Raw genomic sequence first — 23,852 nt, forward strand, 5'->3', positions numbered from 1 at the left:
GTAACTGAGTAAAGGGCAAACATACAGAGAGGTGACAAATCAAAGGAAAAACTTCAAGGAATGACTGGAGATACATGATAAATTTAGATACTTCCATAAAGGGAATGATGTTTCATGACTTCAATGACTTTGAAAATGATGGCCTTCAAAGTTGAAACATCTCAACCTGACTGAGCCCCTTTTGGAAACTTTGGACCAAGGAGTAATACAGTGCTGTCCAACACCATCATCAAACACCAAATTAGGGAATATCTTTTGGAAAAATGGTGCTCATCCCTCCACTAGAGATCAAAACTTGTAGAATCTATGGAGCATTGCAGCTGATCCGGATGCTATTGGCCCAACACCTCACTAGGACATTTTATGTCACTTCTTCCTTTAATTTGTCACCTGTCTGTACAACGTCAACTCAAGACTTTTAAGTATGTACCTGCAGCTTTCAGGTGTGGCGCAACTTCGTGCTGTAATCTCTTGGTTTGTCTCCACGATATGTAGACTAGTCAGAGAGGGAGCTGACCTTCCTCCTGCAAAAGTAAGAAAAGCTGCACTGTGAGCGCTGGACCCACACTGACGCATTCCACTGTACATTCTGTAGATAAGCTTTGTTTGCTGTTGTCAAACACACGGCTTTACGATGTTTGCATACTGCATATTATATGTGTGAAAACAGTGCCGTGTCTGGGCTGTGTTTGTGGATTTACCCTTTGTGTGTAGGCTGCGTTGTCTGCGTGGCTGTGGCGGCTGACCTGGGGGCAGGCGGTTGGCAGCTCCCACTCCACCCAGGTCTGTAGGTGCCGGCTTTTTGGATTTGGCAAAGTACAAAGGTGCTGAGGTGTGACTCAGGCGGTTTCTATTGCGGCCTTCCTTGTCCATTGATCTGGACTTGGCCTTCTGATTAATATAGCCTGGAGTGGGAACTGGGCCACCTAAATCTAGAGGAGGAAGATAATTAACCTGTATTAAAGACAAATGTACTCTACAGGGAAAACATTGCATATTTGTTTACTTACCTGGCGTGGATTGGTTGTTACTCAATGTCAAAACTGTAGCTGATTGGTTGTTTATGGCTGAAGTTGAACAGCAAGCTGCAGGATTCATGAAAAAAATAGAGAAAAGGATCAGATCTCACTAAAATATACTGAAATTGTATGCCCTTAGTGAGCTTGTCGATAGCTGTGCTTTCCAAAAATACCAAACTTAGTGAGGTGGTCAGGGGGCTGGGTATAGGTATCAACAAAGTAACCCAGGACCAAGTAGTATTGAAACTTCTCCAGTCAAATGACACCGTCATTTGATCCTTTTTGTGCCAAAATCTAGAAATAAATTACTATTTGTATGGTTTTGCTTGAAGCCAATCACTGTAAGCATTCTTCAGTTTCATGCAACATGTGACTGGCCCACTACTGCAGCAGCTATAGTCCATAAAGTCTGTGGTGTAGTGAAGTCAATGCACTGTATTTGATGGAGTTGGCAGTGTAGTGTGCCGAGATGCCACCAAACTGTTTGAAAGTATGGCTATACCACAGGCACGTGGGATGTGGTGGCATTTTACCCAACCTAATGCTTTTATTAACATGATAGGTATCAAATGAAGTGAAAAATAAAGATATCAGTATCACTTCATTGGTGCTGGTATCGTAATTTTTTAAACAATACCCAGCCCTAGTGATCAGTCACTCCACTCACCTGGTGCAGGGGTGGTGGACAGAGGAGTGTATGGACTCTTGCGTGAGGATCCCAGTGCAGCTCTGGACCTGCACCAGTCAGACAGCAGTACAGGAGGTCAAGAGCATGCTTCAGGTAGCACAATGAAACATGTAAAACCCAATTCATTTCAGGCTGTTTAGATACGTGACTCATGATTTCCTTTCAGAAAAAAAGAAACACCCAACTAAGCAATCAAAGATAAGACTGAAAGAGTCGATCAGAAAATGAAACAAGTAGCAAGAAAGGCAGGTGTTGAGAGCGTACCATGGGCAGACAGGCGGACAAAAAGTGACAGTGGCAGTGAAGATGGGCATCCAAGAGATGTAGAGAACACAGGGAGGAACATAGCTACAGAAAGCAGGAACAGATTATATAGACAGACATCAGTGGAGAAGAGAGAAGTTGATTTCTGTCACTCTAAAGCTTAGGTGTTTTTCTCCCTCGAAAGCACATACCCATCTTTCTCTGTGACGTCTCCTCTATGGTGAAGAGTCAACACATAAAGGACGGACATGGAAATGACACTGTCGGGGGACAAATAAAGATCCAGTCATTATCATCATGTCATTTCTGCACACAGCTGCAGCTGATTTATTTTTCTTTACCCACCACTCCCTCCCCAAACACATTTGGCTCAGTCTAACCTGAAGGCCATGACAATGACCAGTGCCAGGATGGTTCCCTGCATGAACCTCTGGCTGATGCAGCCTTGATCTGGAAGCAAATTCTGCACCAAAAAAACACAGATTACATTAAAGTTATAACCCCGTTGTTCACTCATAACACAGTTTAAATGTATAATTATCACCACAGACCTTGCTCCCAGGTTTGACTGTCTTCTTCTTGAGTGGGCCACTTCCTGTTCTGCTGAAATAACTCCCTGATTGGCTACAAGAAAAAACAGTGATCTGTTAATTCTTTCTAATCATACAAGATTGTCTCTGTCAGTTACTATGTTTACATGCACACTAATATTCTGTTTTTTTGTGTTTATTACGAAAAAGACAATATTCCTACTGAGCTGTTTATTCCACTAATATTCCCCTGTACATGAAGCCGTGCATACTTTTATTAACATGTCCTTAGATGTTGTTTATTGCATCAAAACATGGAAAAGTGGAATGGCTGTTGGTTGTGTCTAAATTTTTCCACCCGTGGCGGACTTGTTTGGCTGTACAAACACAGACTTTCAATCACCCTCCTGAAAAGGTCAGCATTGTGATATTTGTGCATATCCAAAAACCTGTTAATATCCAACTCTTTCATAATGTTTAAGGTGTGCTCCTCCGTCAGACCCGAAATGTGGGCTTTTCTCTTGGGCATGCATCTCTACTGTAGCCTTGCAAACTGTTGGCATGTTGGTTTGTGCACAACGTATCCATGACAGTGCACAGAGCTGTTGTAAACAGGCAAGATGCCGTGTGTCGCAAACAGTGGTAAAAACCCCAAATGAGATGCACAGAATGCTCCTAAACACTTGAATAATATCAGAATATCCTACATATCTTAATCAGAAAATTCTACATTTGGAATAAGGCCTAATTCAGAATATCCAAACGGAATAAACTGTTTACATGACCCACATCAAATTCAGAATATTGTCATATTCAGTATAACAGTGGACTTTTAGTGTGCATGTAAAGGTATCCTGTGTGTGCCACCCTCCCCAAAGCCTACATCTGAGGACATTGCTGCTCATTGCTCTCACCTGACAGTGCCTCCACTCACGGTGCTCTTCATGCTGTCAAGGCGTCGCAGCTTGGCCAGTTTGCGGCTCCAGCGCTCAAGTTCGTCTATACGGGTCTCCAGGTTGTCTGTCAGCTTACACAGCTCCTTCACCGCTCCCACATTCTCCATGAAGATACGCTCCTGTAAAATAAAAGGGAGAGCTGTTAGTGTGTTTGGAAGTGAGTCTGTGTGCACTGTATGTTCTTTGTGTTTTTAATACCTTGTTGACCACCAACAGGTTGGGGATAGTTTCTCCGTTGGCACACACCACATCACCCCCCTCCTTCACTGCTTCAGGCAGGATCTGCTGAACCTCTTGAGCGATGACGCCTGCAGGAGGACATAAAAAGTGCTGAAGTGAAAAAAGAGCAGCACAAGCACGATGGCGTGTACAGTCACAGGACATGGAGCAAAAGACAGATCCAATATTAAGACATAGAGATGACAGCATGATGTACAGTGTACAAAGATATGAGATGATGGAGGCAAACATTTAAATTTGTTATTCATGAAGTTGTTACCAGTCTCTGCAGTGTTCTCTATGCCCACGGTGGCAGCAAACTCAGGCTTGTACTGATAATGGACCAGCCTCATCTGAGAAATCCGTTTCAAATTGTCTGTGGTGTCGACCTACACACAGACAGAATGACAGTGACGTCCATGCAGATGGTATGAAAACACAATGTTCATGTTGCAGATGAAAATGCTTGGATCAAGAACAATGAAAAGACAAACTCAGAGTTAAACTGCACAGTCAGCTGTGTTGAGCGTGAGCATTTGGATGACATGATTCATGATGACGAGGCACACAATGACACACTGACACTTTGGAAACACACACACACACGCACATGCACAAACGCACACCCATATACATACACACTGAGTGTCATCCTGACCTCCTGGACATTTTCTTTGGCCCTGATGTCAGACGGATGAACCAGGGAGCCCATGACCTTCAAATTGCCATGGACAACAAGAGCCTCGTCCGGCCGGTCGGTGTTGATGCCGACTCTCCCGTGGTGGTAGACTGAGTCCGGCAGTTGGCCACGCTGCCACAGCACCTCATTGTCACTTTCAAACTGGCCTGGGTTGGATGCCTGTAACAGAGAGACAAAGGAGAGGGTGCACAGACAAACAGCAGTTCAGATGTTTCTAAAAGATGTGCCAAAAAGATCCAAATAATGGCAACATTTTTAAAGGAATAGATCTACGTTTTGGAAAATATGTTTATTTGCTTTCCTGCCAAGAGTTAAATAAGAAGATAGGTACCACTTCCAGACAACCAGTGGAGTGCTCTGCTACCAGTAAAACAACCACAATTTGTATCTACACTTTTTTTCCTGTTGTGAGCTTTAGAGGTGCTGGTTAGCAGATTTCACTGATTTTGTTTTGTTAGTCATTGACAGGATAATTGTTTCCTCTGTTTCCAGTCTTCATGCTAAGCTGAGGTAACCAGCTGCTGGCTCCAGCCACATATTTAGTGTACAGGTATGAGGCAAGAAAGAAATAGGTGTATTACCCAAAATGTGGAATTATTCCTTTAACACAAGCCTAAGATGAATAGTGTTGACTCAACATTAGACCTTATAGCTTAGCTGGTGTTTAAAACTTATTGAAAAAGCAAATTTATTCACCAAATTCTGTTCTCATGTAAGCCTAATCAGCTGAAAATAATTTTAATGTGATTGTACAGATTTCAAATAGCTCTAAAACTTATTAAGCTCATGCAGTTAGGGTACACTGTGCAGTGTTACAGATATAAAGTCCACCGCACCACCGTGGGAGGCACGGTGGCAGTGGTTAGCATTGTTGCCTCAACAGGGGTCTTGGTTCGAACCCAGGGTGGGACACAGCGCTGAAAAAATTGCAGATATAGCGAGGCGAAATGCCACATTGTTGGCTTTCACTTTTACTTTTTGTGTTTACAAACACCAGCCAATTATTACTGCAAAGTATACCTTTAACTATGCACTGTAATTCCATGTTTTACACATGTGGAGTAAGAACAATGCCAACGCTGTCCAGTGAAAAACATGCATTTACACCTTATGTTTTCATTAACTGTGTGGTCAAATGTTTCGTTATGAGCGAAGACACTTCTTAAAGTTCTTAAAGATACATGGTTTTCACAACACAGCTTACTGTGTGTATTAGAGTGTACAATAAGTGTGCAGGGGATCACAGTCACACAGATTAAATGAATGGAAAGACAGACAATGGAAAAGATGAGATCTACTCAGTGATATTTTTAGTGCAGAAAGGTATGTAAAAGAGACCAAAGGTGTCACATTCACAAGGGATATGATTGTTGTAGGAGGCAGACAGACATGGCCAGACGTTACCCTGACGATGATCCTCTCAGACGCTTGGGCAGCCACAGTGTAGCTCTGACTGTGGGACTGAGCGTGCAAAGCCACCACCAACATGAAATACCTGCGAGGACAAAAACATCAGGACTAGATGTGACTGCTGAAGCTTTGACGGGATCATGGTGACTCATGTTGTTTACACGTGATGGGATGTCGTTCACCTCTGGTCAGGGTTTGGTTTGCCCTTCTTCCTCATGTTATTTGCTGTGGTCTCGCTGAAGTGCAGCCGCCCCACTGTGACCTTTGTGACCTGCTCTGAGGGCAGGGTGACCCTGGAAGGAACAGAATCACAAACACATTATGCAAACAATCTGCCTTCCACAGCTAAATACTGAGTCATGAACTTATCCATTAAAGATCTGACACTCACAGCACTGGCTTAAAGGGTCTCTTGCTGCGGTCAGACTGTGACTGCTCCACACTGATAGACTGATTCATGGCCTCCACCTGGGAATCAAGACAGAAATAAAGTATACACTAAACACTGTAGAGCTAATTATCTGTCAAGTTAAGGTCATGCTCACTGTTTCGCCTCCGCGCACCTTTACTCCGTTGAGTTTGAGATAGAAACAGTCGATGGGCTGCAGGCCCTCACTTGTCTTGATGTACTTGGGTTCTCCCAGCATGCCTACATATACTGTGACCTGGAAATGATTCTTCTTCTGGCAGACAAAGGCATCATCAGCCAAGGAGAAGTTGAAGCCCTTGTCAGCATCGACACGGTAGGTTGGCATTGGACTACAGACAGGGAAAGAGATTGCGACATACAGATAATGTGAATAGGAAGTGCACATAGGGTTTAAGAAAAATGGAAAGTGCAGACGCTGCTGCATACTGCTGACTTTTGCCATTTTATCACCAGGGGGAGACTCTTGACTATTAACAGGAGTCCTCTACATGTTTTTCAGGTCCATGCCATCAGAGACACATGTTGACGGAGCATATGTAATGTATGTGATTTGGCAAAGATATGGGCAACATTTTATAATCTATAAGGGGAGCTGACATGGAGATGTGACTGGCAACTCTCTTATTTCCCTGTAGTACCATCATAAAAGACTTTTTTTCTGTAAATAAACCAGAGGCGGAGTAGAGGGGACCTTTAGGTTGTTAAAATATCTACAACTTTTAGTCATTCAGATATGCTGTTACCCTACTATAATATTCCCTAAAGACATCTAATATAATTAATAAATGTACATCTGGCCTCATATTCAATTCAGAGTACTGAAACCAACATTTAGTCCTTTGTTTTTGTTGTGCTTTTTTTCTCCTGTTGTAATGTTTGTAATGAACTTGAATTAGACATTTTTTCTTTTGCAAAGCACTTCCTAACCTTGGTTTTGAAAGGTGCTACACAAATAAAATTTTACTAACATTTTCTTGGTATTGTTGGGGATCCTTGATTTGTAATTGGAGCGTTGCAGATTATTATGGTATGGATTCAAATGTAAATGATTTGATTTGATGGTTTGTTACATTCATTCTGTAAACTCGACTCCAGCATAGTGTAACAAAAGTAGGTTTCAAGATCTGTAATGCTGTTTACGCCAAAGTCCGACCCTACCAATGTAATGTAATTTAAGAATATTATGATTCAACAATTTTTGTCTCTTTTTAGGTGTCAGGAATTAAAATAAGTCATCCTCAGCGTTTGTTGTGACATGGTTTTGGAATGATGAAGACAGTTTGAGAAAAATTAGATACAAAATAGACAGATTCACCAAGATGTCGCACTTGTTATTTCTGTCATCATTTTCATTCCTCACTGTAACATTTAAGGATATATAGTTAAACATGATGGTCTGGCCAATCAGATATTTCTATTGTGCTAATTTTATGTACTGTGTCGGTAGCGTCTTTGATAAACCGGCACGGAAGCTGAGCAATGAACTGCTGTGGACAGGGTCGCAGCAAAGTATATCTTAGCCACCTTAAAAAAAATCAATATCAGTGCAAGTGTAGGATATATTTGGAATATTTTCATGCTTTATCTGACACACTAGACACTGACGGCAAGGTAAAGCAGTAAAATACTCTAAATATAGCATACACTTAAACTGATGTTGTTTTTTTTCCTTGGTCGCTAAAAACTTAATAACTAAGACAGCATTTTTTAAGCACCATTTTATGTCATGAATGTTACATGGGGGGTTTTCTACAGGTAATTTACTGTAAACAAACATTGGGATTAGGTCTATAAGATGAATTTTTTACTTTGGCAACCATCATGTTTTTCCCATATGATCTACAGATTTTAGGCATTTTATTATCTCAAATGGCTTGACAAATAGTGCATATACAGGTGCTGTAAACTGGAAAAAAAAATCTCTCCCAATGCCCCTGGACCACCCTAGGTTTGGGCTGAGCCCCGAATGTTTACAACGTCTGGCGCCACCCCTGAAATAAAAGTCTCCTCATTGTTAGACACCCCTGCATATGCCCCTGGGCCTCGGTTTTCCCATTTTCTTGCCATTACTTTATGACACTGAGGACTGAAATAATCTCAAAGACTTAATAAATCAAATGTAAAACAAATGAAAACCCTTTGTGCCCTTACGTAGGTGTAGTGAGCTAAATGTTGTGATGGGCAACCAGGTGGTTTTGATAACATATCTGAAAGGTCTTGTGAGTTCATTTCAACCTTCCTCCCTATCTATACTTTTTTTCTATTTTGGCATTGCAAAAGCAAAAGTAGGTGTACACTAATTTCTCCCTTTACCCCCTCCTCGCGTTGTCTTTCTAAGCCGAAACCCTGCTCTCGCTCACTCCCCCGCACAGCTCACCTCTGAGGAATTTGTAGACCTCTGCAACCCTGCTATTCCTTTGACACTCCTGCTGTATACTTTGTTGAATTATTCATTGAACCAATTATAACATCTTTTCAGTCTTGGCTCTCTGCACAGTGCGTTCAGCTCTTTTTTCCCCCAGAATAAAAACCTCAAGATGTACAGATATGCCAAAACAAAGTCCACCCACAGCTCTTTGCAGTTTGCGTCATACAGTGGTGTCCACTTGTTCTGCTGGTGAGGCTGCCACTTAATGCACTGATAGTTTGGGTCCAGGTAGGCGTTGTCTGCATCCTGCATTAAACCTGTAAAAAAAAAGAGAGCAGCAATTAAATCAAGATAGAAGAATGCTAAGAATGTGTTGAATGAGTTAAAGGGTAGATAAGAGCAGATGAGAGTGAGGTAGAGGAGGCGAGGAAGAGAAGAAAGATGCCTGCCTACCTGGTTCTTGTTTGATGATACCTGTGAGGATTTGGGAATTGAGGGTGCTGTTGGGGGAGTCAGAGTGCTTCCTCTTCTTGGCCTGGTGAACAGGAATGCCGCTGTTGGAGGAAAGGGAAACAGTCAAAAACTGCACACATTTCTACTCCTTCTGCTCCATACAAACTGGACAGCAAAACCCTCCCTCCACCCTCCTGTATATGCTCATGACTCACTCCTGCCCCTGAGGATGCTGCAGTAGCTGATGGAGCATCTGAGTCTGCTGCATGTCTCCACTTCCGCTTGTGGCTGGACCAATGGGATACTGGGATATCATGGGTTCAGGCTTCAGGTACATGTCCCGGTGCATGCTGGGATAGTGCCCATGTGGTGGGAGGGGTGGTGTTGGAGTCATGTGACACATGTTCTCTGGTGTCATGGTCCTAATCATATGAGGATCTGGAAGACACAACAGGAAAGGAGCATAACATCTACACCAGGGGTGTCAAACATACGACCCACGGGCCAGAACCAGCCCACCAAAGGGTCCGATCCGGCCCACTAGATGACTATACTAAGGGGTGCCAGATTTTAGGAGCAATGCGTTGCCTACTTTGTGTAAAATTCTGCTTCAGAGCCTTTTCCACCCTGACCTGGATACAGTTCTCTGATATAACCATGAAGACTTGCTGTGATCATGTTTAAAGATAGTGGACACTGTGCAAAATATTGTCAATCAGCAGCTTCAGTTCAAAAGAATCTGTATCAGGAAACGTTTGGATAAATACTCATGTAATGACAGTGAGAAGAAGACTGACTGAATGTGGAGAAACTCAGACATACTGCTGAAACTGCATTTATTTTTCTTGAGACATCTCAGGCTGTTCGTCTGTTTTGTAAAAGGATGAGCCTCTACAAAATGTACTTGTAATTCTTTACACAAAAGAAGGGAAAATATTGGAGCTGATGGTACCTATAGGTTATCGTGCGATGGTTTTATTGGTCCAGCCCATCTGAGATCAAATGGCGTAAGTGAGTTTGACACCCCTTGTCTACACCATTATACATACTGTTTTTTCCAGATACATTTGATCACACACAGAAGGCCGCTTTTTCTCCTTAAGACTCATCTGTCGGTTCTGCATTTCAGACTGCACTTCATTCTACTTCCCTACAACCTTAACTGAAGGTATTTTCCATTGTTTCAAACTGGAGAACTGGAGGGTTGCCCATCAGATAGCACTCTTCCACACCTTTTTACTAATGGGCAAGACCAACACAGGTGTGTAAGCGGCAAGAAGTACATAATGACTTTGAGCGCTGTTTTTGTTCAGTTCGTAATGTTGAAACAAGCCAACCATACACTGGTTCATTCTTAACATGAAAGCTTAAAAAGCTGATTTCAGATCATTTAATTTAGTTGATAAAATCCATCTTCTACACAAACTATGTAAACTGTTGGTTTATAAATGACAGACGCTGCATTCAGTTTATTGATTGGTTTGCACATGAACTTCCCTTTTTCTTTATGCTCTGTTCAAACACAAAGTGATGAGTAACAGATATTGATTTGACTGAGACCCACATACACCGTGAATACTTCAGTGGGTTCCTCTGACTGTCTGAGAGCAGACTACAGATTAAAGCCCCATTTCTGTTTGTTACATGTCATTGTCACATTCGTTCTACACACTTCAGCAGTGAGAGGAAAAAGACATTACTTACCATTCACCTGCTGAGGAGAGTATGGCTCTGAGCTGGAGTCTGGGGGGGACTCAGGTAGTGTCCTAAAAAACAGAAGGTAGACGATGTTATAGTCACAAAAACAGTAACGTTCCACTTTCAAATCACAGAAATCCTTAAAGAAATACCATGCTTGAAGTTGGTAAGTGCCTCCTCTTATATTCTTCTTATTTTCTAAACTGCCATTATATTTAAGAGAGAACCTTTCCTTTGGGATCAGAGTAAGTGTAAGACGTTATTTACACAAGATTTTGTGCGTCAGGATTTTTTTTTGCAGGATGTAATTTGACTCTCTCTCTGGCTGTTATCAGTCTCCCTCCCCCTCGGGTCCAGCTAGTGTTTTATTTGTACAAATGAAGCTTAATCATGTATTGATTGCATAATGGGCCTGTAGTAGGGTGTGTGTCTGGTTTCGCTGCATGCTTTAAAAATATATACTGCGTCATCTTCTGAAACTTCCACCTGATTTCATGTTTAAGATGTGAGTTGTGGGAATGTCTTGAATCTTTTTTTGAACATTCCTAAGTCTCAATGCATGCTATACTTCATGTCCTTCTATTCATCCACCTCCGTGGTATTGTGCTCACCCTGGAGCGTAGTGGCCCCTGTGCTCGGGCTTGACGTGAGCCTGCTGTTGCTGCTGCTGCTGCTGCTGGTGTTGGTGTTGCTGCTGCTGCTGCTGCTGCTGTCCCAGGCAGAGGTAGTTGTGTCGGAGGCCCAGGGATGGACCTGGGGGGTAGGCGTTCTGACAGTTAGGAGGCCCAGGCGTAGGGGCTCCTTGGCGCAGTGGGATAGGGGGACTCACACCACACACCAACCCCCCAGAGGAGGACGCTCCTGCCTGGGGAGATGAGTAATTTGGTCCTGGGGTACTGTGGACCTCTGAGAAACAGCTGGGAGAAAGAAAAAGAAGAAAAAAGAGGATTAGCCTTATCAGAAATAACAAATTCCTTTGTAACGACATGATCTGATTCGGTTGGTGCGTGTTGTTTTGACGTTGCTGGGTTGGTTTGGAGTCCCTACTGACATGTCAGTGCTATCGTCCTCCTTGCTGATGTACTCTTCCAGGATACTGGTGTCGATGTTGGCTGGCTCCAGAGAACTGATAATATCATGACCTGTAGTGAAGGGAGGGTCGGGAACACAGAGGGGAGATGGAGAGCATCTGGGAATTAGCAACGGGAATCTTTCAGCAACTCCACACACTGCCACTAAAGCTCTGGTTTCGACACAAGCTTGTGTTGTAACAATTCCCTGTAAGACTATCTATCTGTCTAATAATGCACTATTAACCCTGCTTATCATTTTAAGCTCTTTGTGCACACTTCAAACAACCTGATTACATCGACTCACTGCATTTGTATCAGAAAAAAAATCTTTTGCCAAACACATAGCAAGATCATACAGAGCTCTAATTTGCTTCCTGAGAATTTAAAGATCACGCTTACAGGAGTGACCAACAGTCTAAAAATGTGTTAGTAATTGACGTTACAGATTACATACTGATGATTCACTGCCTCTAACTGCTTACATATATAGACTGGAATCACTCCAGTTAACGGTTACTATTACGCACCCCCGCTGCCTTTCTGCATTAAAAAAGCAATGCACTGCACAGCACTGGACCTATAAATACTCCCACTGGTGGGTGATGTAACATGAGTTTGTCCATTTTGACACAAAGTAATATGACAGTTAGCTGGTAACAAATGATCTTAAATGAAAGTTAAACAGTAAGCTAAAATATGTTTTCTGAAAACATTTTAGGTGAGATATAGGCAACACAGTAACAGAATCTTGGTTCATATTTGATAAATAATAATATCAGTTTTTCCAAACTCTGTTTTTGCAATAGAGAAAACATCATGGTGCCCGCTTCCTGTTGACAAATTCTCATATTACAGGCAAACAGTGCACCAAAACATGTTTCTGAAGACGTTTTAGGTGGGAATAGGCAATACAGTAACACAATCTTGGTTTATATTTGATAAATGTAATTGTCGGTTTTTTCAGACTGTTTTTGCAATACAGGAAACAGTATGGTGCCCACTTCCTGTTCATAAATTATCATATTACAGGCAAACTGTGCACTAAAATGTTTCTGAAATCATTTTAGGTGGGAATAGTAACACAATCTTGTTTGTTTTTGTTTTTTTGATGGGTGCCCTGCCTTGGGCAGCTGTGGCTCAGAGGGTAGACCGGGTTGTTCACTAATCAGAAGATCAGTAGTTTGATCCCTGGCTTCTCCAGTCTGCTTGTTGAAGTATCCTTGAGCAAAATACTGAACCCCAATTTGCTCCTGGTGGCTGGTCCATCGGTGTATGGGTAGCAGGTGGCACTTTGTATGGTAGCCTCAGCCACCTCTGTGTGAATGGGTCAGTGTGACAAGTAGTGTAAAAAGCGCTTTGAGTGGTCAGAGGACTAGAAAGTTTTGTCCATTTACCTAGTTTAACAGTTTGATCTAAGTTTGTCTGAGACAGAGAGGGGCGGGTCTCTCTCTCGATCTGCTTCTGCACTCTTTGTGTCTGTGGTGGAGGCGGCATATGAAAAAGTACAATCTGTAGTTTGAGCAACAGCCCAAGAGCCAGCAAAAATCCACTGGATGACGTCAGAGATGAGCAGGAAGATAAGGGCGCTGGTAAGATGGAGGGAAGTTTACCACAGTTCATTTCCACATACTACCCACATTGTTATGATACAAAGCTGGTTGAGTATCACTTTAATAATAATTATAAAAGGACTAATGAGTTACTACACTAGGTTGTGTTTTCTCCATTTTCTTTGTTTACTACAATTGATATCTAACGGAAAGGTGAAATAAATCTAAAATGTTTTTTCTTCTTGTCGTGTGTGGCATAATTTAAAATACCTTTACATAATGATATAGCGTATTTTTTAGTAATTTCATAATTCCCTTATGCTTGCCTTACTTCACCCCAGGGTCATTTTCACCCTTTGATAGTCAAAGCCGCACAAATCCCAAACACATGACCCCACTTAATCTTTAAAACACCAACACGCAGAACAAGCACTTGCTTATGCATATATTTAGAAAAGAGTAAATCACTTTATATGAACCGACCTTTGCTGTTGCACCCAGAGCACCCAACTAAAAATGTTAGATGAGAGAGAGTGATGCATTTTCTTTAAAACTGTCACCAGTTGTCCCAGACTGCAGACGCTGGAAACAAAGAGAATGTAGGAGAGGAGAGGGGGAGCAGGATGGAGGGGGTGAAGCAGAGGGTAAGGAACTGGTATAGTGTGGGTGGGCAGGCAACCCCAGTCTTTCTCGCTGTCTCTCTCTCTGACACACACACACACACACACACACACACACACACACACACACACTTTCTCTGATAGATTAGTGGCTACTCAGTTGGGAATGCAAGGAATTTTTGTGTTAGCATTGGAAAAAATTCTCCTTTTCCCTCTTTTTTGTCTTCTACTAACGCTTCACTCTTCATCAGAAACACAGCTACAATGTTACTACCAGTATTATTGTCACGGATCCCCTCCTAACCCTCTCCACACATTGCTTCCGTTCACCAAAAATGATTTAATGGCCCATATTATCTAAGGAATAATATGTGCGTTGTCCCCAGTTTACAGAACAAACATCAACATCTTACAACCTTCAGTGATTAAACCCACAAACCAAATTACCTGTCTCCAACCAATCAAATCAAGAACACTCCAAATTCTGTTGTTTACCTTTATAATTCCTCATATTACCAAGTTTCTGGAGAAAACTAGCCTATTTACACTGACTGAATTTCTCTCTCTGGACAGAAACAGATGGTTAATGTCTCTTGATACGTGCCAGTGCGAGGGGAGAAAAGCAGGATGGTTCCCCTTAAATAAGATCCAGATGTTCACCCCACCCAAATAGGCAGTAAATTTAAGCTGGCAGGCCTGATAACGAAAAATAGAGAGATGGAGGGAGAGGGGAGGGTAGATAGATGGAGGTTGAGGAGAGCGGGGGCAAGAAAGACAGAACACAAGTTTAATGTCCAAGAATGGAATGATAGAGGGGAAAACCTGTGAGGAAGACTGAGGGCAGAATATGAAACAGGGCTGTAATGAAGTTGTGTCCAAGAGAGGTCAAAGACCGAGCGCAGTTGAGTTCAAGTCAAGAGTGGCATGAGTTCAAGACCTTGATCAAAAATCCAATCCTCTCCTAAAACCCAGCTGTGTGCATTAAATATTTTTGTACTTAGTGCTGAGTTAGCTGCTCTAAACCCTTTCAGAAAATATGGTAAAATGAGACATACCTAAATTTGGAAACTAACTTGTTAAACAGCTCCAAATAGAGACGTACTATGAGGCTGCGCTCTTTTAAAGGCGTAAACAGCTCCAAATAGAGACGTACTATGAGGCTGCGCTCTTTTAAAGGCGCTGTATGTAAGAATGCGGCCAAAACGGTTACTGCACTCAAATTCAAAATTCTGCCGCGAGTCGTGTCCGCCCCCCCTCCCCTACAGATTCGAGGTTGCTGGACAGCGGCACGCTGGAGACTGATTTGTTTGCCCACTGGCGGCTGCCGTGGCAAGGCCGCATTGCCGCGTCCTTGATCTTCCGTTTTCCAGCGGACCGTTCGAGCAAGTCCGGCTTCTCTGCTGCTAACGCTGCTGCCGGGATACAGCTGAGGAGACTGCTAATGCTATGTACCGGGACACTGCTAATGCTGCTTGCTGTGCTGCTGTAGCTCAGTCGTAACTGTAACTGATGCTGAGACTCTACTGACTGCGTGACTGGTAGACGGCGGTGGGTGGCGCAACAGGCCAAAACACAAATTCAAAACATAAACATGATTTGCGGACCGTAAAAGATTTTTTTTAAATGCGAATATTCTGGCTGTACTATTGTTGTCGGTGAGATCAGTATGTTATATGAACATTATTCCTTAGTCTCTGTGACATATTAGGAGGATTTTACGACTGTTTGCTTTAGATTTCTTACATATAGCTCCTTTAAGGCAAATTTGTTATCTGGGGCAATACACTGTACATATATTGATTGACTTGAGTATGCTACTGAAAATGATAGACATTCAAAACAATAATCTAAATGACAAATATGGACGCCCTGAGTTGGTGGTTCTGTCCACCAAAGCATCATTATTTGATGATTTGGGAATGAGATTCAACCATCCACTGTCTTTCACCAAACTTACTTACAGCACATTTAAACCTGCAATAACTGTTTTGCTTTTGGTCACTTGGGGGCAGTGCAAACAAGTTGTAAACACAAAATTGAATCCTTTCAAGTTGATATGACAAACTTATGAACAAACCATTTCTTATTTGCACATCCAGCAGGTAAGGAACAAAATAATCATTCATTTGGAGTTGTGTTCCTGTCCACCTGATGAATTTAAATCAAATATTCACTCTCTTTTAACTCCGTTTTTGGTCTCTACCAACTCCCTATGGAAATATCTTGCTCTTTAGCTTTGAAATACTGAGGGGAGCTCTAGGTTTGAGTGATAATTTTTGACAATCATTAAGAGTGATCCCTTTCACACTGTTACATTGTTTTCATATCGTCAGCTGATACACTGTTACAGTAAAAAATATAGATTATATCTGCTTTAATTGGTTGCACTTAACCTTTTAAAGACTGGGGCACGAGAGAATAAGGCTACGTTACACATTACAGGGCTTAATGCTCAATTCCAATTTTTTTCCCCCCAGATCTGATGTGTCCGCCTAGACTGTTCATATTCATGTTTGAAGTCAACCATATCTGACATCACACATTTACGAAACTTTTGGCGGAAATTTGGGGAAAAAATGAATTACACAGCCGCGCAACCATTATCTGCTGATTGATCGCCAGAGTAGGAAGGTCCGATAAGTAATTCTGCATAATAATTAGCACTGTGCTTCTGTTTGGGAGAGTGTGTAGCATATTTTCAGAGAAATGGCCCTTTGGAGCAAAGAGAGTTTGTTTTCAGGATAATGGGCTGTCGTACAAACGCGCTTTACTGGCTTTGTTAGCAGCTTTTGCTGGTAGTTCTGTGGTTAGAGAAGTTTAGGTGTGGATGGGAGAATAATCCAGACAGGTGGGGTCGCCATGTGGAGGGTTTCACTGAGGAGCAGTTCCTCCAATCCTATAGGATGTCCCAGGCTACATTCCAATATGTCTGGCAGCGCCTCATGACAACACTGTCACAGCATGTTGGCAAACTGTCCCCATGAGAAAGCTGTAGTTTCCACCATTTGCAGTTTCTATGGACTGCTCCGACACTGTATGGTGAGTGATCTGCGTCTGTGCAGTGAAGAAAAACGCAAATTCCGATATGACTGTTTTCAAAGTGGTCACATGGCCAGTGATTGCTTATGTATGGGATTTAGGACCACATATGAAAGTGGCCCAAATCTGATCAGGAAAAAAAATCAGATTTTTGTGTCCACACTACTCTGAAAAAATCAGATCTGTCACATGATAGAAAAAAAAATCGGATTTGGGCCACAACTGCTTGTAAAGTGAACGTAACACTTGTGGGATACCACTTTCTGACACAGATGAGACTATAATGAAATTGCACATTGAGGCACAAAAATTAATGATAATCTTATTTATAATTTGCCTGTACAGCAAGACTACTATACTGAGAAAAGCACATTTAGGTAACTTGAAAGGAGGTACCAGGAAGTTAACAGGTGTACAGTTCATAGGGTGGAGGAATGTCCTGCTACAATGAAGATGTCATTGGTGAAATGAAATCACAGGAGCTACAGGTATGCTGGACAGAGGTGTAACAGAAAACAACAACCCTACAAAGCCAAGGCAATAAAAATTAGTTTGTCCTAAGTCTCTTATAACTGTGCAGTGGATGAACATGTTCGCTGAGGTCAGATTCAGCATGTTTGTTGCCTCTTTAAGATACTTTCACCACCTTGATTTACAATGATTAAAGGACAGCTATGGGAAACGCTGTCAAACTGCCATTCTTGTGCGGGCAAAGACTGCTAGAAACATAAATTAAGTAACTGTAATCCCCAAATCAATGAATCAGTTAAGTTTAAATAGCTGTGAACTGGATGTGTAAATTTCCCCGCCCTCTATGTTTTTCTCTGTCCAGCTGTGTTCAACAAGGAACAGTGAAATGATTGTCAGTCCAACTTCGATACAGACTGGCCTTTTGAGAGATTAGGGGCTGAGAGGGGAGTGTGTGTGTGTTTGTGTGTGTGTGTATGCCTCTAAGCATTTGCGTGCATGTGTGTGTTTGTTTGTTTGTGTGTGTGTTATGCCACCATTTCAATGCCTTGGTTGTCAGCAGAGTAATAATCTAAAATGAACACAAACAGAGGACCGAGTGTGTGGGTGCCAATCAAACATGATTCGACTTATATCAGTCAATCAAATGCACAGCTTTTCCTTTTCCTTACATGTTTCTTTCAAAAATGGTAGTATATAGAGTTGTGTTAACTATTATTAAGGCCAACGACGGGCGAGAAAACTAATTTAAACTAACATAAAAGCTACATTTTACGCAGAGTTTTGCCTCCAAATGAGATTTGTATATCCTCACATGTGTGTGTTAATAATTAAACACTTTCAAAGAAGGAACAAAGTCCATCTGATTATCAAACAGTTAGACCACAATGAACATGGCTGCACACCCTCAACACATATACACACACATTGTGCAGACGGTGAATACACTATCTAAGAAATTTCTAAGAAATTTAACATCAATTTACATACTGAACTAATTATTTAAAAAAGCTAAACAAACATTAAAACTGATGTTTGTGGAATCATTCAAGGTATTACATAACAGGTAGACATCTACAGTAAATTGAGAGGTGCCACTAGTCTATGTCTTGAATCTTAGAGCATTTTTTGGAGATAATTTTCACAAAAATCAACTAAAAATAACCTGACGGCTCTTAGTGATGTCAATTTAATCAACATACAGAAGCAAACAATCCCTCAGTTGTTCTTCTACAAGATGCTGCACAGCCTACGAGCACAGGGATTGTGCCTACAATGTAACACACACACAGACACGAAAGTAAATGAAAGGAAATGTGTCAAATCTACACTAGGAAGTGTTAGACAGCTCCAACATCCAGCCTGAGAGTTACAGACCTTCTCTATTTGTTCACAAGACAGGGTTACTGGTAAAAGAGTGAAGAGCATCACTATGACACAGATATTGATTAAGGCGTGAATACGGACAGAAAGCCCCTCATCAGGTAGGGACTAATAAATCACATCTACAGAGAAGCAGAGCAGACAGAGCGGCAGAGTACCTGCGCGTAGCCAAAGCATGATGACGTCCTTGAGATGAAAGCACCTGAAACAGAAGATGAGAAGAACAATTCCTCTCTAATTTTTCACATGTTTCCCTACTCGGGCCGAAAGACTTTCTTCTGTAGACCCGAGAGTTGCAGATCAGGGTAACAAATGTGTGTGTGAGTGTGTGTGTGTGTATGTGTATGTGTGTGTGTGTGTGTCTGCGCGTGCATGCCTATGTGCAAAAGCATATGTGTGCATGTGTGTGTGTGAGAAAGGCTCGGTGAGTGTTATAATGAGGATTATTCCCCAGTCATGAGAAAGGGCTGTACCAGGCTACCACACACAGCCCTTGTCGCACACAAGCACTGGTCGCACCGGCGGACCTGGCTCAGGAGATTACAGGAATGACAAGGCTGGGACCGGGACACGGAGCGAGGCTGGAGGGAAAAAAAAAACGAAACGCTGCGAATGTCAGGTAGAGTTTGAGGGCCAGCACTTGATAGAGCAAATGATGGAAGAAGATGAAGAAGACGTCAAGAAGGAAAAAGAAGAGGAAGGTATAAAGAAAGAAGAACTCAAGACGGGAGATGTAGTATAACATGAAGAAGAAAGGGAGGAGAAATTGGCTTATTAGACTGATAATGTTCAGAACCACCACCTCAGAAGAGAACAAAAACTGTGTTTTTTTGTTTTTAACTACTGAATTTTAGACCCAGCAGCTCTCTAAACACCTGCAATCATCATGGCTGTACTTTGGTTACATGCTTTTGTGACAAAAACTAATATAGGATGACATTAAGGATGCAGCCATACATCCCCTTAAACTCTTATACTGCAGTCCAAATTTTTCCAAAGCAGCCTCTCTTTAAGTCATCACACACACATGAACACAAAAAAGTGAATTAATCTCTTGAAGTCCAGTTCAACCACAAACAGTATTCAGCGGCTGAGGATTACTCAGTTGGCAGTTGGCACTGGGAGTGAGCCACAACAATGAAAAATAAAACCTACTCGTGAAGCACTGTAAGCCTGGCTGCTCAAAAACAATACATTCCTCTCACTGCAATTCACCGCTAAACCTGTAAATCAGAGGAACCGTCCAAACTTTGCTGTTTCACACAGGTTTTCCAAGATGGACGACGGCCTTCCCCATCCATGATTCACAACTACTGTGGGAGTGCAGCAGGCTTAATGGGAATTTTGATTTAGAGGAACATGTGATGAGCTGTTCATCTTTTAAAGGCAATATGGAGTAAGAATGTGATTAATTCACCTTCTGACTCAGACGGTTAGGGGGAGAATATGCTCAAAGTTTTATTTCTTTTAGATACAATTGAAGGACAGTATCTTTCCACTAAACAAGTACAGTTCTGATTGAAGGGTTTTGAGCCACATTAGCCGTGTCAGTACAGCCTTTACCCCTGACACACCAAGCCGACGGTCAGCCGTCGCACCGTCAGTGAGTGCCTGTCGCCCTAGTTTTTTCTCTTTGTCCCACACCATTGGCACTAGCCAGGTCTTGTCGGCTTTCAGCATGTTGAATTGGCGTCAAAGACAGGGGAGCTCATCGTTGAATGAAATCATTCTGATTTACAGTTCAATTCAGCTCACAAGAAAAGAAACAGAAGTGAGGAAAACAAACAAACAACTAAAATACAGAGGGTGTGAGAGCGAGTCACGGTAGGTACGTTTTGTTTTTTTTAGCCATTGAGCTCTTTAGTAGAAACAGTTCGTAATTGTTTGTATTGTTGTTGTTTGCTAGCACTCAATAAATATCATTTTTTCTTTCAACATCAGGTTGTGTTGCTGATGCGCTAACTGGCTAACTAGCATCTTAAATCTGCCCCGTTGGTCTTCCATTTTACCGTATTAAATGTCAAATGCAGACTACAGACACCTGCTGGTACTGAGACTAATTTCCTCTCACACAGGCGCGGACTGTACTTCATGGTTGGCCTTTAGTCTTTAGACTTTTTGGCCCAGTCAAAGGCAGTTTGGTGTGTCTGGGCCTTTACTGAGTTGCTACCATGGCTGAAGACGTTTTTTCTAGTTTATATTCATGTAGTCTAATGTCTAGTTTAAGTCTATTGTTAGTCTTTGTGGTTTGTTCGAGTGCGACTTTTTGGCTGAGACAAAGGAGACGAGAGGTGACGCAATAGTTGGGCTTTGTCACCACTTGTTGTTTGATGTTGGTTTGATGTGTCAGGGCCATAAGCGCAGCCTTGGGGCCCTGACACACCAAGCTGACTCTTAGTTGTTCGTCAATGTCGGGCCGTCGGTGAGCATCTGTAGCCCTACTTTTTGCGGTGTCTCCCACAAGGTTGGCAGTAGTCGCATGGTTGACCTTTTTTTGGGGGGGGGGCAATTCAGCATGTTGAATCTGGTGAGAAGAATCACTCTGATTGGCAATTCAGCTCAGTGCACAAGACGATAAATAGAAGTGAGGAAAGTAAACAAATGACTAAATTAAGAGGGCGTGAAAGTGAAGCAAACTTGTTCTATGAATTAAGATTATAGTTCAGACTTTTTTTAGCCACTGAGCTCTTGAGCAGAAACATTTCTTACTTGTTTGTGTTATTGTTTGCCAGCACAGGGTAATTATAACTTGTTCTTTCAACATCTCATCGTGTTGTTAATGTTGTTAAAGTGCTAACTGGCTAATGAATCCTGAATCCTTTCTGTCAGTCTTCTGGTTTCCCAGCCACCTGCTGGTATGGAGCATTATTTCCTTTCACACAGGTGCAGAACATACATGCCAGTTGGCTGTTGGCTTTAGTCTTTGCGGTGTGTTCAAGTGCAACTTTTTGGCCTAGACAAAGGCGACGTGAGAAGATACAACAGTTGACCTTCATCACCACTAGTTCTTTGATGTTTGGTGCGTCTGGGCCTTAACTGAGCTGCTACCATGGCTGTAGACACATTTTGTAGTTTATATACATGTAGGCTGATGTCTGCTCAATCCAAATTTACCTCAGTGGCAAAACCTATGTTGCTGCTGAGGTTATCTCCAAAACATTTCAGTCATTTATGGGTCACCGTTTAATCAAGTGTTTGGTTGACTTAGGATGGGGCATTACCTGGAGCAACACAACACAACAGCAATAAACGTCAAGATCCTTTTATGCGCCAACATGAGCGACTATTTGTTGTCAAAGTGACTCAGAGACGAGAAGGTCAAGTTTTGGGGGAGGTTGGTGGTTTAACCGTGTTTCTCTCAACAGGCCAGTCTCTCTCCACCCTGAGTCTGCACTATCTCACCTCCTCACCCTGTCTGCTCACTGTCACTCTAATGGAGTCGGAGAGAGCGAGCGGGTGCCTGGGGAAGGCCAAATACTCGAGGAGAAACACCAGTCTCACCTCATTGTGTTTTAACAGCCACCGGGGCTATGCCAGGAATGTACACTGTGCATTAGTGTGAATGTATACATATATCACTAATCCTATTAAAACACAGTTTACCACTGCCGAAATCCATTATAGTGCTGTGTGTGCGCGCTTCTGTGTGAGTGTGTGTCTCTTTCAGATAAAGGGCAACATGGACACAGATACTAATTATCTAATACATCAAATAAAGGCTTAATAGTGTTAGTTTTTGTCACAGAGTTTGATTACCAAAAGGCCTGAGCCCAAAATCTGAGACTGATATAATTAGGAGTTTGATATCATTAACAAAAAGAGCAAGTTAAATAGGAAAATAAGCATCTAAGACAGCACCTACTGTAAACTTCTCATGGACAAGTTGACATTTTAGTCCAAGCAAAAGTGGCTGAAATAAAGCCAAAGTAAGAACATCTCTCTTACTCCCAAAGCAAGAATGTAAACACATTAAATTCCTGTCAGAGTGGCAAGGAACCTCTGACAGTCATGGATGGCTGTGTATATTTAAGTCAACACTCTGTGTATACTATAATCAAGTGTTAAGTCTCTCTGCAGATAACTTATTATACATAAGCCACGCTATGTGTTTTATGTGCACTTGACTTCTGGCACATTTGACATTAAGTTTCTTGAAAAAAACACAAACGACTACTTGTAAGATGTGACTTATGGCAAGCTGTAAATCACAGAGCGCAGGGAAAAACTCTGAAAACAAATGTGACAAAATTTAAGTGCTGCCTGTGAAATATGTAACGTACTGCAGGAATATAATGGATAGAATAAAGTCATGAATATTCCAAAACTGTGATTGAATAATTGAATGCAATACAGTTAAGATCTTCAAGCTTCAAATCAACACACAGCTAAGATGTACTAAAAAGGGATGTACTAAATTAGGGATAAACCAACAGAATCTTTTTGTATGTTAAAAAAGTTCACTACAATAAAATCTCAATAATTTTAAGTCATAGCATATAATGATATATCTTTATCAAGCTCATTATATGGGGATAAACATAAATTACAGCTTTTCTGAACTGATTTTGCTTCTATTTATGGTTGTTTGCGTTCTGATGAGCAACACCACTGGTTAAAATCACATCTCTCATGTCCCTGTTGTGCCACAGCACCCTTGCAAAACACATCATTTATCTTGCCTTGAATTCCTACACCCTTCCAACCCTCAACTCCACCCTCCTCCACCTCGTTTTTTCCTAGGATTCCCCGTTTAACTCGATCTGTTACCCATCACAGCCACTTTTGCTCCCCACACCTCCTGCCTTCTTGCATTTTTCAGTTTTTGACATGAACAGCCAAGTGGAAAAATTTAAGTGGCAAAACAGAGTGCAGTGCACAATATGTTTGGGAAACTTTTAAAACCACAAACTATATGATATCTTGCAAATATTACAGCTATTATTATTGTGATGTAAACCACCTGCCATGTGTGGTGCGTCAGAAC

General features: G+C 41.9%; 1 protein-coding gene across 5 annotated transcripts in view; it reads right to left on the reverse strand.

The window, feature by feature from the left end:
- Window positions 1-23,852, reverse strand: part of myrf (myelin regulatory factor) — a 30,160-nt gene that overhangs the window by 5,588 nt on the left and 720 nt on the right. Inside the window, exons 2-22 of one of the 5 annotated variants that reach the window (XM_050074046.1) lie at window positions 11,787-11,877; window positions 11,347-11,652; window positions 10,742-10,803; window positions 9,253-9,475; window positions 9,059-9,138; window positions 8,787-8,901; window positions 6,332-6,545; window positions 6,178-6,254; window positions 5,969-6,079; window positions 5,766-5,871; window positions 4,335-4,535; window positions 3,957-4,065; window positions 3,656-3,765; window positions 3,416-3,576; window positions 2,523-2,595; window positions 2,352-2,434; window positions 2,163-2,231; window positions 1,687-1,754; window positions 1,011-1,085; window positions 702-932; window positions 431-524 (exon numbers count right to left, since the gene is read on the reverse strand). In XM_050074046.1, the coding sequence (XP_049930003.1) occupies window positions 431-524; window positions 702-932; window positions 1,011-1,085; window positions 1,687-1,754; window positions 2,163-2,231; window positions 2,352-2,434; window positions 2,523-2,595; window positions 3,416-3,576; window positions 3,656-3,765; window positions 3,957-4,065; window positions 4,335-4,535; window positions 5,766-5,871; window positions 5,969-6,079; window positions 6,178-6,254; window positions 6,332-6,545; window positions 8,787-8,901; window positions 9,059-9,138; window positions 9,253-9,475; window positions 10,742-10,803; window positions 11,347-11,652; window positions 11,787-11,877 (2,659 nt within the window). Of the gene's footprint in view, window positions 1-430; window positions 525-701; window positions 933-1,010; window positions 1,086-1,686; window positions 1,755-2,162; window positions 2,232-2,351; window positions 2,435-2,522; window positions 2,596-3,415; window positions 3,577-3,655; window positions 3,766-3,956; window positions 4,066-4,334; window positions 4,536-5,765; window positions 5,872-5,968; window positions 6,080-6,177; window positions 6,255-6,331; window positions 6,546-8,786; window positions 8,902-9,037; window positions 9,139-9,252; window positions 9,476-10,741; window positions 10,804-11,346; window positions 11,653-11,786; window positions 11,878-23,852 lie in introns of all 5 variants that reach the window. The other 4 variants (XM_050074047.1, XM_050074045.1, XM_050074044.1 and 1 more) reach the window with 4 other exon arrangements.

The sequence above is a fragment of the Epinephelus moara genome, chromosome 20 (assembly GCF_006386435.1).
Source record: "Epinephelus moara isolate mb chromosome 20, YSFRI_EMoa_1.0, whole genome shotgun sequence".
Lineage (NCBI taxonomy): Eukaryota > Metazoa > Chordata > Actinopteri > Perciformes > Serranidae > Epinephelus > Epinephelus moara.